Here is a 14,853-nt window from a genome sequence, read left to right as displayed (position 1 = left end):
TAGCATAATTTAGAATTAAGTTTTGATACAATTTTTATAAGTTTTGCTCATCAATATATATTATGAGCAACATTCTAATAGGTATCTGGCCCTATTAGATAAGGGTGGTCATGGAAAAGTTGTCGGTCACTAATTGGCAGTTTGTTTCTGAGCTGGAAGAGTCCATTGTGTGGGGGGAGATCTGTGCTGTTCTCTTCCTGGATGCTGGATGACTGTATATGAGCAGCAGTGTAATATGATATCCTGTGTAATATAGAGAAAAAGAAGACATAAGTAGTGCAGCAGTAACCTCTGTCCTCAATGTGGTGTTTTTCTTCAGTGTTCTATGGCTGCAGTAGGCTGTGCATGTGTGTATGCTATGGCTGCAGCAGGCTGTGTGTGTATGTACTATGGCTGCAGCAGGCTGTGTGTGTGCGTGTGTGTGTGTGCTACGGCTGCAGCAGGCTGTGTGTGTGCGCGCTATGGCTGCAGCAGGCTGTGTATGTGTGTGTATGCTATGGCTGCAGGAGGCTATGTATGTGTGTGTATGCAATGGCTGCAGCAGGGTGTGTGTGTGTGTGTGTGTGTGTGTGTGTGTGTGTGCTATGGCTGCAGCATGCTGTGTGTGTGTGCGCTATGGCGTGCTCCCAAACCCACAGTGACCCCTCTATATCACTATGGCTGACCTTTATATCACAGGTATCTGGCACTGCTAGCAGTTTTTCTTTGAATATGGTGAATATTTAGTTAGAAACATAGAAGATTGTCAGCAGAAAAGACCACCTGCTCCATCTAGTCTAGTTGTGAGTAGTTCAGGACATGGAGGCTTGTGACTGGCTGCATCCACTGCACACACACAGGAGAATCTGTTTTATATCTTTCCTCATTCCCTCAGAAGTGGCCCCAGGATCATGTAGGACATTAGGTAGAAGCTGCTGAGCCAGTGTGATAAATAACTCCCCTGTCGGAGTTGCGGCTTACAGACTCCACAGCCCTGGTTGTTCCTACAGATTCAATTACCCATGATCGGCTTCATATAAAAACAGGTGTACCGTGTCTGTATGCTAGGACCAAACAACAAAGAATGAAATCCAACTCATTTTTGAGCCTCTGGATAGTCTCAGCAAATTGTTTTCTAATGTTTTGTGTACGTGACACTACTTTTTCATTCCACAAAACACTTTAAAAGGAGATTCTACTTACACAAAAATTGTGCACTGTATTACTTTTGTTTCCTTCCGTCAAATATGGGGAACTCATGGATCACTTCCATGAGGAGCCTGTAACTCACTGGATGATGAATACTAACCCCCCACCCCCAGCATGCCAGGTACTGGTACTCAGGGACCAAATTTTGATTTTGAGTGCATTATAAGCGAAGTCTGGTGAAAATAAAAATCGCAGTGCAATGCTAAATCACTGCTCCCGGATGCGCCTATTTCCCCGGCTTCCTGGTACGTCACAACTCAGGTTAAAGTACTTTAGCTGAATGATGGATTGCCCACTCAGCCAGTAAGTGACAATCACAGGTCCTCCTAGTCCAATAATGACCGATTCCTCCATTGTCTAGCTAATGGGGCTCTACTCCCGAGGCTTTTTAGCCTAAGGGATTTATTCTAAATAGATTATAAATCCAAAATATCCCTATTCAATTTACAGTTTTTATTGGAGATAAACTATTATGTTAGAGAAATTTATTAATATAATGTTATCGTAAGCATCCCTTTTAGGAGGTGGAGCAGCAGCCTGCTTTGTGTTTTGGACAACTACTGCCTGTTCTAAGTGTCTACTAAATTGAGGTTTTTACCCATCACTAATCAGCTGGAGATACAACAGCAGCTATCAAAGCCTAAATTTCTATTAATTGGCCATATGCACAAAACATGGATACATTAGTCCTCCAGAATATAAAGGACCCATAAAAAAGCTAATAGCATGGTGTGGGCTTTAATGGAAAACCGAACTCTAAAATTCAGTAATAAGGCATTTCAAATGAAGACACCTTGTTCAGAGAAACCCTCTAACAATAGTATATCACAAAGTGGCTGACACATCAGATCATTAAGAACAATCTACATACCTGTTACAATTTACAGAGGACGGCAGACCCAAGACAGGTTATATGTACAATGGGTAAAATAAAAAACCCTATTACAATTCACAAATACAGAACATGTGTGTGTGTGCGTGCTATGACTGCAGTAGGTTGTGTGTGTGCTATGACTGCAGCAGTCTGTGTGTGTATGCTATGGCTGCAGCAGGCTGTGTGTGTGTGTGTGTGTGTGTGTGTGTGTGCGCGCTATGGCTGCAGCAAGCTGTGTGTGTGTGTGTGTGTGTGTGTGCGCTATGGCTGCAGCAAGCTGTGTGTGTCTGTGTGTTTGTGTGGTGTGCGCTAAGGCTGCAGCAGGCTGTGTGGGTAAGTGTGTATGCTATGGCTGCAGCAGGCTGTGTGTGTGTGTGTGTGTGTGTGTGTGCGCCCCCACAGTGACCCTCTATATCACTATGTGTGACCCCTCTCTATATCACTATGTGTGACCCCTCTCTATATCACTATGTGTGACCCCTCTCTATATCACTATGTGTGACCCCTCTCTATATCACTATGTGTGACCCCTCTCTATATCACTATGTGTGACCCCTCTCTATATCACTATGTGTGACCCCTCTCTATTACCGATATCTGGCATTGTTAGCAGTGTTTCTTCAAGTATGGTGAATATTTAATTAGAAACATAGAAGACTGTCAGCAGGAAAAAAACACCTGCTCCATCTAGGCTAGTTGTGAGTAGTTCAGGACATGGAGGCTGGAGACTGGCTGCATCCACTGCACACACAGGAGAATCTGCTTTATATACAGTATTCCTTTATTCCCTCAGAAGTTGCCCCAGGATCATGTAGGACATTAGGGAGAAGCTGCTGAGCCAGTGTGATAAATAACTCCCCTGCTATATGACCGTCCATTTATGAAGGAGCAGGAGTCGGGAGTCGGTCCTGATAAAATTCAGGAGTCGGAGTCGGAGTTGCGGCTTACCGACTCCACAGCCCTGGTTCTTACACAGAATTGGCATTCTCAGCTAACTGTCCAAGGTGTGGGAAGGAGGATGCCCATGTAGTTCTTTTAATATGGAGCTGTAAAGAACTGGATAGGTATTGGAGGGAGGTTTTGGCTTAAAATCAGGAAGGTATATGGCATCACAATACCAGAGGAACCACAAGAGCCTCCTAAGTTTGGTAACTACTGATGATGAGCCATCAGGTGTTGAGGTGGCTTTCTGCAGAAAACTATAAACATGCTCGTAAGCTTATAGCCAGGCATTGGATTCAGCTTGTGTCACATACAGCTGTCAAATTAATAACTAGGATTAATGATATTATTAGGCTGGAAAAGGGGGGTCTATCAGAAAAGCAAAGCTACATCTACATTTTAAACTACCTTGGATAGACACCCCAGGGCTTCCTTCCAGACTCATTCAACATTCACCTATGGAAGAGTTTCTACTACTGGCGAAACACAGCAACTGGGGATCGACATGGAGAAAGGGGCCTGGTACAAACATGCACGGCTGAGGTCTAGAAAGCTGTTTACAGGGGCTTAATGGTATCTCTGGGGACTAGCAGTTACTCTGCATACAGTGTTGACTAGGTGAACATTGGGGGAGATGAAATTGATGCCATAAAACCATGCTGCTTTTGGAAGGGTTTCCTAGATGGTTGTCTACTGCTACTGTTGGGGGCTCGCTCCGGCTCTCTCTTTTCTTTCTGCACGCCCATGTGATGTACTGTTTTGTTGTGCACACGTTCAGTCTATGTGTTGAGGATACAATATATGTAGGAATCTGATGAGTTCTACTATAGTGCCACACAATTATGGCCTCTGCCAGTCGGAAATGCTGCGTTTTTTTTAAACTTTCGCAATACTGTTTTGCAAAGTTTATTTTGTTAAAGCGTAACGGTCATTTCAGGGTTATTTTTTTTAAAACATTAAATATCAACAGTTCGAGCGATTTTAAGAAACTCTGTAATAGGTTTTATAAACCAAAAGAGTTTCCTTCTGGACTGAAAAAGCAATCTCCCAGCCTCCCCCCTCACATCAGATGAAGCAGGATTTCTGTCTCCATTATGTGGCTATGGAGAGGGGAGGGGCTGTTAGGAGTAACTGAGCACGGAGCAGTCTTGCACAGCACAATACCCTGCAATCTTCTCTCAGTAAGTTCATAGATAAGCACTGACCTTTCCTACCCCAGAATCCTGCGGTTTAGGTGCTCAGACAGTCTACAAACAGCTGACCTTCATGTCACCTCTTCCTGCTCCCTCATCTCCCTCAGCCCCTCCCCTCTTGATAGGCTTACAATGGAGAGAGCAGAACCCATCTTCACTGGCTTCTCTGTAATGAAGACGTGTTTGCCTGATAATACAAAGATAAGAAGTCAAGGGGGGGGAGGCTGGGAGATTGCTTCTTGAGTACAGAAGGAGGCTTTTTTGGCTGATAAAACCTATTACAGAGTTTCTTAAAATCGCTTATACTACTGATTTCTGCAATAAAAAAAATATGACAGTTACGCTTTAAGGAAATAAAATTTTAATTAAAAAAAATTTGATAAAAAAAAAAAGAAAAAAAAAGAAGAACATCCTGAGTTAGTGGGGAGGTGTCCTCTGTTCTGGATCCTCATCTCTAGGCCCCAGTGGTTACAAAGAGCATCTCTTGCTCCAGAGGACATGCATTTTACAGGGCACCCTGCTGCAAAAAATAAAGCTTAGTGGCAGGTTGTCCCACAGATTACAATTAATACCCCAGGGTCCCAGCAGCATGGCAGCTAATAAAAAAAGACTTTCTAACAAGCAGGGATTGTTTAAGGCAGAGAATTTTTTAAATATTTCTGTCACTAAATTAAACATTAAAATGGATTTGCTTCCCACAAACACTTTGGGATCAACCTATATATCTAAATACACATTTAAGTTTGATGCTGCCATGCTTCCTGTTTACTATCCTGGAAACAACTAAGATATAACATACTCATCGTGTTAATACCTTCTGAAATACCCATGGTGCCTTTTTCCATGGCTGGAAAATACAGAGAAGGCACCAAAATCAACTCCATAGAAAAGCTGATGACATCCTAGATGAAAACCCTAATGCATGTTAACTTCTCCCCCGAAACAGGGCACACAAGAACCAGCAATAGATATTGCATATGTAAAGAAGGTGTGTAGCTAACCTTTAAGTTATGTTGCTGCCAAGGATAATCATTAAATGTGGCCGCTTTATTCGCTTTATGACTGAACCATAGTTTCCTCCTTGCCTATATTTATTTTTCAAACTATGCAAGTATGATCTACTCAAAAGCTTATTTACATATGCACATTGAAAGTAATGTTTGTGAATAGAACAGAGGGAAAAAAGTGTATTAAACTTAAATACCAACCCATTTCCAGCCTGAGCGTTCCCTTTGCTGTCCGAGGTGAGCTGAGAGAGAACATAATGTGGAGCCTTGGCGCTGTCTGCATCAAAAACGTCCATGTTGGAATCTCGTCTCTTGGCCCCTGGCCTCTGTTTCGTATTTCGTTTGCGTGACTTACGTGGGACCTCTGTGTTATCGTTGTAAGAATGGGAACTCATGTTGCTGAAATTTGATGTGGAGTCTTCTGTCCACATGTTGCAGCTCTGCTCAGAATCCAGTCCACCCCCTTCATCTTGACAGGACATTCGACTGCTATCCAGCAGGTCTTCCGGGGGTGGAGAAATGTTTAGGACTGTCCATCTCAATGGTGCGGACTGCTGCCGGCCGGCATTACTGGCTAACAGCTGTTCACTTACCCCTGGCTTACTTACCCCCATGGCAGAGGATTGCATAGCTTTGGTATCGGTGAGTGAGGTAGAGTAATTAGAAGGGCTGGAAGTTGTGGTAAAGGAACTGCGAGCACCGCCCATGGTGGAAGAGGAGGAAGATGAGGCATCTGCAGTGTATAATCCAAAAGTAAATACACACATTTTCACCGGCACTGGCCAGCAGTCCCAATGGATTTAAGTGATTTTTTTTTTCCTTCAAAAATATATCCAATTATTTTAAATTCCCACAGAAAAATGTTGAAATTTGGTAAAAAAAAAATATTGAAAAGCAAAAATGTTTTAATAAAAATTTACTAGCCAATAAAGGCACCAGTCACCTAAAATATCAAAAGTGCACTGGTCATGCCAATAATGTTCAAGACAACAATGGTAAAAAAAAACAAACCTAAAATAATTTGACCTTACTAGGTAGAATTTAGTTTTTTTTTGGCCAATAAAAAACAGCATATAAAACCCCCTACAAAATGTGTTTGTGGTATGTATTCAATGCCAATTAGAATGTGTCATTTGTTTTTCTTTTGAGTGGGACTGACTGTAGCCACAAAATATTAAAATAAGTTTCTAACCTATGAAGCAGAGAACTACTGGTCATTTTTAATGCAGACACTCCCTGCTTCAGAGGCAAATCCTGGAATAAAAATATGAGAAAATAAATGAGAAACAACTGCTAATTATTCCAGTTATTCAACTATTAAAAATAATAAAGAAAAAAATAGAGTATAAGACAAACTCATGTATTTCGCAAAATGGAACTGATACAGTTTGGAACCCTAAGCATTAAGTTAATGGGATGATTACCAAAATAGGCGTTGACTTTGAAGAACTTTCCTGAAAGACTGGTTGGATTACAAGCTAAAATGTATTGCTGGATTTATTATGGCACCAACACTTTATCTTTATAGGGTGAAACTTTTCAAATATGTATCTTTGGATTACTAAGCATTTGGGCCAGTTTTCTATTATATACGATTATATTTGTTTATTAATTGATTGCTTTATTTTTATTTTTAATCACAACATAACAAACTGGCAAAGTGGGTACTGTTCATATATACGTGTGCCAGATATTTAGAGGATTAACAAATCGGAATTTAGTAAAACACTAACAAGAATTACAGATAGTGGCAACCTAATTCCCTACCATTAAGACAACTTACCCCTAAGGGGAGAGAGTCATTTCCTTCTGATCATATAAAACAGTACTATAATTGGAAAAGCATGTTCTTTTAAACAGTTCTACAGTTATAACTACTGCTAAAAATCAAACATGACATTGTGTAGAAATTGCTGTTTTCGGGATATTACTAGATCTATAAAATATTATCAGTTCCATTTTACACTGTGTTTGTGCACACTGCTATACTTTGCAGCTGAAACAAAAAAAATAAAAAATAAATTAAAAAAATATATTCAGTGACTTTTCAAAGCATTCACATAAAAAAAAAATCATAGTATTTTATAGGTGCTGTGCTTTTTTTTTTTGTCATGCATTAAGAAAATGCCTCTATATTAATGCTACATCACTTTGTTTTTTCTGAACCAAATTTGAAGCCACTTTGCTTTTAGCACAGACTCTGCCATTATTATGGGAGGGGGTCTGCTTTTTTCCCCCTATTATGGGAGGGGGTCTGCTTTTTTCCCCCCTTTTTAATCACTAAATCTTAAAGTTTTTTAAATGATTTTTCTGTATAAAATATATTAAGGAAAATATCTTGAGCGAACGCATTATTCCAAGCACCAATTATATATGACTGTATTTCATTTGCAAGCTGTATAATAAAAGTATTGATAGATTATACCCAACCACACAAACCAAAGTGTGATGTTTTGTGTAGAAGTTAGCCTGTATGTAATAATATTACTACTAAAAGTCACATCCAGTGCCTACTATTTACCTAATTCAGCAACTGGAGGTAAAAAGTTTGGCTATGTTCACACTAAGTAAAAAAAATAATGGAAAGGCGTCCACTTTTTCTATTTAAAAAGACGTCCGTTATTGTCGCATTTTAATTATTCTCAATGTAATGCATTGAAGTCAGTGGAATGACGGACGTCCAATGCACACAGTGTATTAAATAACGGACGTTGTCTATGCAGAGGACAAAACAACGTTCATGACAACTATTTGGCCATCTTTTGCAAACAATGGGTGTTATTTTAGTTATTCACTTACAGATTCTCTTTTTTCACTGTCCATACTATATAAATCCAATGGAGTTTTCTATTAAAGACACAGCCAAAGGCCAATCAGTCCACCAGATGTCATTAAAAAAAAACCTTTTGGGAACATAGCCTATAGGTATATTATGTTGTCTGGTCACTATAAGACCAGAGGTGATACACACGCAAGGGCCCTTTATTTATCAGATCTGATCTTAGACTTTGTTCATCTATCTATAAAAGAGATGCATACAAGCAAAGTGGCCACAAATATATGGTCCAAATAAACGTGCCAAATTTTTTCATCATCTATATATAAATATTCTTTTATATTGTGAGATAATAAAATAAAGAAAACATTGAAATTAACATTTTTTACCAACATTCATCATCAATCCACTAATCAAAAACTGAAAAAAAAAAACATATGAATAAAAAGGAAAAGAAAGAAAGAAAGAAAGAAAGAAAGAAAAAAAGGCTTAGGAAGAAGTCTGAAAACGAGACCGACCTATACCCTGGGTGAGTTTGGATGGGTTTAGTGTCTCTGGCAATATTTGTCTTCACTATTGATAGACAGACATAGTCACACAACCCACCACACGATGCCTGCCTCTGAGTGGAGAAGCTAGAATGCAAGTTAACTGTATTAATAGAGAAAACAGCTAGCATCCCAGCAAATATAAATAAATTTTTTTTAAAAAGCAATCCAATTATCACATGGAATTTCTTGGTCAATTTGATCAATATTTTAGTCCACATTCACGCTGAAATACTGTCTCCACATTCACATCCTCTACCCCTCCCCCACCATTCCACAACTCATCCATTCATGCACAGATTAAATTGCGGTGTTCGCATTTGTGCTTTACGTCTGGCACAGATTTCATTCATGTTAGACCGATTAGTCTATAGGGTAGAAGCTCAATAGTCGGTTGCCTCAGCAATGATATCATCTGATTGCACCCCCACCAGGTCTTGCAATTGGCTGCAGTTGTGACAGTAATTATGCTGGAATACATTGTGTACATTTATCAGGCAAGTCATGTCACCTAGCCCAGATGTCTAGCTCAAAAAAAGGGGTAGTTGTGGTCTTAAAGGAAATGTGTTATCAGAAAATGATAATTGCACAATAATCCTGAAATCTTGCAGTTTTTATTCTGACCACTAGGCCATATATTAATGCTAATACTTTTTGTTCCGAACTGATTGCTTCCCAGCAGTGTCCTCTTTACCATCACAGGCAGCATTACAGTAATAGGCGACACCTGTGTATAGATGACGGAGGTACACAAAATAGCTGTAGATTACAGCTCAGTCTCCCTGAGGAATAGCTGCTGGATGGGTTACAGAATACGTCCCAAAAATGTTCCCATTCTAATCAATAGGATCTATGGGAATAGGTGCCTATGTCCGTGGGGCTGGCTGTAAAGCATCTCTCTAAATGCTGTTAGCAGCTTAGGTAAGAAGGCTGCCTCCAAAAATCTAATTAATACATTTGCTTTAAAAAGTATAGACCTTTATTTATCTGTTTTCCAGCCTTGCTTTGTTAGTTCAGTTAATCTAAAAACCTATTAGTCATTATCCTGTCCCCCACACTTTACACTGCAGCTCTACTTGCTAAGCCATGCTGTTATGCATAAATATTAAACTCCCACAGGCTCACCTGGAAGCTTGTATATAGTGTAGGGCTTTCCATTACCGCAATACTATTAATCTCTAAGGAACGTGCTTTTCCTTCCATGTGGGCAGCTGAAGGTACATGACACAAGCAAGTCTAAAGTACACAATAGGTGACAACAACCTTCAGAAGATGAGGCTCCATCAATTCACTGGGAATCGGTAGTGATAAAACTAAATTTTTGAAATTATTTATGTTCGATTAGTAAAATATATCATCAGTTCTACAGACATTAGATCAAATATTAACCTCAATGTTATTAATATATTGGTGCTATGGGACAGTGAAAATTGTACCAAAAATGTACACCCTGCAGGCAACATTCCATTGTTGGATAAGCAGCCCACCTCTCAGAGCAAACGCATTGAGGGGATCGAAGGCCCATATCAGACTATTTCCTATGAAGTCTTTCTGGGCCTGCAGTGGAGTGGGTCTCTCTGGGGCTTAAACTAGGCTATGCCACAAAGTCACCAAAGGGAGTTGTAAAGGGCTGTGGTTTCCTGAAAGGCATAATGGGGTTTAAAGATTTAGGGAGAACATATGTAAAGTATTGTCTCTCTCCTCTATTTTAGTCATCCTTCGTGTGTGGGGGGGGTACATAATACAATATTTTAAAGTCTTAAAGGGCTATTCCCAGAGATTCCACAGATTGCTGTCACATATGTAGTGTACTGTACTGATGACAACCATGTTTTCTTGTGCTGTGGTCATACCTTTTATAATAATTCACTATTTCTGCATCCTTTCACCATAGGGGAGAGGCGTACAGTACTGTTCATCTTGAAATTCATGATTATACCAGAACTGCTGGAAGCAGGCACACAGATAACAGAGAGAGAGAAATCAGTGTATGTATAATGTCGATGCCAGTCAGGGTCCACAGAAAGTTGGGCAATAACACCTAAATGTACTGAACTTGCCTGTCACCTCTTGATTATAACAGGTATTCAACAACAGAACAACTAAAAGGCAGAAGTTTTTCAAAGACTTTAATCTCCAAATGGTTTTAGTTGAATGTTTATCTCCTTTCTTTTTGGTTTGTTTTAGGGGGAAATTCTCATTAGCAATTTATTTAATTTTAGCCTGTCCCAGCCTTGTTGCAGGAATGATAAATCCAGGTGCATTGTTCAAGGAGGTGGGAATTTTTCTAAATATTCCGGAATAGAATGTTCTCTGATCTAAACAGCAGGAAGTCCCCCAATATAAAAATATATCCTTCATATATTTATATAAAAGCGGCTAAGTATACTGAAACACTTCTGTTATTGGAAAACAACAGAGGAAAAAGTTTACATTTCATGAACCTTACAGCCAAGGTCAACATTTCCTTTTTGGTAAACTAAGTTCTGGAGCATAAAGCTACACTTATTTTTAGATAGAATAGAATCCCCATTTATCCCCCCAGAATCCCCATTTATCCCCCCAATCACACCGTAGCAAGGCGGGAGCGCCAAGACTGATTTAGTAGGTTAATCACCCAGTGCACAATCTGTGATAACCGCGTGCGATAAGCAGAATCTCTAATTACCAGCGCCAACCGCAGCCAATATAAACAAGAGGCAGCATTTTTAGCTTACAACAAAAGTGGGTTTGATTAGCGGAGAAGCAGTGAGGCAACAGACAGTATATTCCATGTAATGAATTAGGGCTATTTGTATTGCAATACACAAGTAACCAAGCAATAAAAAGAAAAAAAAAATAGATCAAACAGCAATCTGTGGGTTTACTGGGAAAATGACCGGAAAATTGGTAGAACACTTAAATAAACTAAAAAATAAAATTACACTAGGTAATCCTGGCATAACACAATAAAACCACAGATTTGAACACTGCTGGTGGTGAGAGGTCAATGAACAGCTCTGTAAAGTATAACATTTCAGAAAACAGGTGAAATGCGGAGATGGAGTGTGGCGCATGTAGGTTATAGCATACCAGGTTTATAATAAAAAGCTGGGGATATCACATGCATATCAGTATTAGTGACCACAAATCAGATAGCACTGGGTAACGGGGGTCAGACTGCCTATGGTTGTCATGTATTAAACAAATCCTATAAATAGGGATTTTGTATATAAAAAAGGAAATAAACAGGACAGTGGGAAATTAATAATGCAATTGTAAAGTAATAACCGAAGAACAAAAATCCTGCAATGGTTTCCAGAGATTGGAAGGATAAAAGGAAAGGGGCGATTAGTACAACAACACAGAGTTAGGATGTAATATAACAGGATTACATAATTATTTATAAGCAGAGCACTCAGGCTGCCAACCAATTCCTCCAAGTCCAGCACAGCAATAAATGCTGAAGCTGAATGAAGCTGCGCTCCTAACAGAACAAGTTGCCAGAATATAGTACTTAGTATACTGTTAGTCCAAAGATAGGCACCATACATGCATTTACATAAAGTTTATTTAAAATGAATCAAAATGTTATTACCCTGTGTAGTTTTTTTTTTGTTTGTTTTTTTAAGTACTGTGCCCAAACATTTACATTGCCTTTTTCTGGATGCTGTTACATAGGCCTCACTCCACTTTAACAGCGCTGCTCATTTAAGCCAGCAATAAAAATATTAAAAAGTAAACAAAAACACAGAAAGCATAAAAAAAAAAAAAAAACAATAAAAGGCGCATTTACTGAACAAGAGAAATGAAAAGATATGCGTACCAGCAGCGACTACGGCTGGGGGAGGCGATCCTGCCTCACCTCCACTTGTCTGACTCATTGGGGCGACAGAGGTTTCACGAGATGTGGGTAACTGCAGCTCCTTTGGGAGAAGGTCATAAACAGATTCTAAAAAGGAGAACAAGCAGAAATTTAGAAAGTCAAGATAGTGAAGTATGTTAAATTATCTGGTCTTAATGATAAAACATTAGGTGTAACATGATAACCTTAATGTAATACATTCTTAACCTACCCAATCCATATACATACCAATACCCCCTAGCTATCACTGTGTGGATCCCCCTCATGCTGCCAAAGCAGCTCCACAAGCCCCTGTACTGTGGCATCTGCCACAAAAACATTAGCTGTAAATCCCGTAGGTTACAAGGTGCAGGCTCAGTGGATTGGACCTGTTTTTTCCTATCCCTGTTCCAAGACATCCCACACATTGTAACGTTCCTCAAACCATTCCTGAACAATTTATGCACTGTCCAAATGTGTACTTAGTCTGCAATGATGTTTACATAGATGATACATATTAAAGTATCATCTCCATCAATGCCAGGACCCAAGGATTACAACACTGCCGAGAGAAGTGCCCTGCAAAAGTGGCAGCTTGTCTTCTCCTTACAGTGTATCCTGGTGCCATCTCCAGGTAAGTGACACACACATAGCCAGTCAGGATGCATTAGAAAGTGATTTTTCAAACCAGGCCACCATCTTTCATGGCTTCATAGTCCAGTTCTGCCTCTCACTTGATGTATTTGTCACAGAAAGGGAGTCAGCATGGGCACTCTAAACAGCACCCTATACAGACAACAAGCAGTGATAAGTGTTATCATGCCTGGCTATCACAGCTAATATACCTAATTGTGCAACAGTAGCTCTTTATTATATAGGCCAACCTTTAAAGTGTCGGAAAGTTATGACCAGCAGCTGTAAGGTACTACAGCCAACTCATTTTACCTCAGAGAGGTCATTGGTTGCCTTTAAAAGGAGTCAAAGAATTAGGTAACAGTTCAACCTGCTGTGTATCCCCCCTGCAAGAAGGATTAGAGAACAGCTTGGCTGTCCCAATGAAGCACAGATGACTTCAGTAACAAAAAAAAATAAAATATTCCCGAAGACAAACCATGATGACTACACAAAGAAGCGCCATCATACACGCTAAAGTTTTCTGTGCTGACCACCCTTTCTAGGAAGGTCTCCCATGAAACATAGTAAAAGGTAAGAGACAGGCGCCTATTAGAAGGGAGTGTCTATGCTCATTATCTGCAAGTTTTTTCATTAATTATTATTATTATTATTATTATTATTAATAATAATAAGAATTTTACATAACAATACAGTAGTCCTGGCGTTGTCAGTCAACGATTTATTCATATCCAAGACCACATTAACCCATAGCTGCACCAGGACGTTATTGAACGTCCTCGTGCCGCTATGGGAGTTCAGAGGGGGGTCGCGCGGCGACCACCCTCTGAACTGCCGCGATCCCGGGTGCCGCGTGTAGCCCGGGCTCGCGGCTATTAGCGGGCACGGTCCGATCGCCGTGCCCGCTAATTAAGTACTTAGAAGCAGCTGTCAAAGTTGACAGCTGCTTCTAAATACTTGCTTTTATTCATACCTGGTGGTCTAGTGGGGGGATCGCCCCCCTGCGGCGCGATTGCGGGGGGGCGATCCCTGCATCCATCCCGGGCCGGGGTCTGCTCCGTAATGGCGCTGATCCCGGCTCGGCATTCTATTGCTTTTGGCTGCAGCAGCCAAAAGTAATAGAACACCGATCTCATGGATTCATGCAGTATAACTATACTGCATGGATCTCTATGAGAGATCAGAGTACATATACTAGAAGTCCCCCAGGGGGGCTTCTAGTATATGTGTAAAGTAAAAGACAAATGTATTTTTAATAACACAAAACCCCCTCCCCTAATAAAAGTCTGAATCACCCCCCTTTCCCCATTTTATAAATAAAAATAAATTAATTAATTAATAAACAAACATGTTTGCTATCGCCGCGTACGTAATCGCCCAAACTATTAATTAATCACATTCCTGATCTCACACGGTAAACGGCGTCAGCGCAAAAAAATCCCAAAGTGCAAAATTGCGCAATTTCTGTCGCATCAAATCCAGAATAATTGTAATAAAAAGCGATCAAAAAGTCATATATGCGCAATCAAGGTACCGATAGAAAGATCACATCATGGCGCAAAAAATGACACCTGACACAGCCCCATAGACCAAAGGATAAAAGCGCTATAAGCCTGGGAATGGAGCCATTTTAAGTGACGTATATTTGTTAACAACGGTTTGAATTTTTTACAGGCCATCAGATACAATATAAGTTATACATGTTACATATCGTTTTAATCGTAACAACTTGAGGAACATGCATAACAAGTCAGTTTTACCCCAGGGTGAATGGCGTAAAAACACATTTCCCCCAAATAAAAGAAATGCGTTTTTTTTTTTCAATTTCACCACACTTTGAATTTTTTTCTGGTTTCCCGGCACATTTTA

General features: G+C 39.9%; 1 protein-coding gene across 9 annotated transcripts in view; it reads right to left on the bottom strand.

Annotated features, from left to right (window-relative positions):
- Window positions 1–14,853, bottom strand: part of NFAT5 (nuclear factor of activated T cells 5) — a 110,801-nt gene that overhangs the window by 26,800 nt on the left and 69,148 nt on the right. For 6 of the 9 annotated variants that reach the window (XM_069966109.1, XM_069966112.1, XM_069966110.1 and 3 more), the window contains exons 2-3: window positions 12,334–12,459; window positions 5,406–5,937 (exon numbers count right to left, since the gene is read on the bottom strand). In XM_069966109.1, coding sequence (XP_069822210.1) covers window positions 5,406–5,937; window positions 12,334–12,459 — 658 coding nt within the window. Of the gene's footprint in view, window positions 1–5,405; window positions 6,459–12,333; window positions 12,460–12,600; window positions 12,619–14,853 lie in introns of those variants that run through there. The other 3 variants (XM_069966113.1, XM_069966117.1, XM_069966115.1) reach the window with 3 other exon arrangements.

This window comes from Dendropsophus ebraccatus, chromosome 4 (genome assembly GCF_027789765.1).
Source record: "Dendropsophus ebraccatus isolate aDenEbr1 chromosome 4, aDenEbr1.pat, whole genome shotgun sequence".
Classification (NCBI taxonomy): Eukaryota; Metazoa; Chordata; class Amphibia; order Anura; family Hylidae; genus Dendropsophus; species Dendropsophus ebraccatus.
This window is presented reverse-complemented; position numbering and strand designations above follow the sequence as displayed.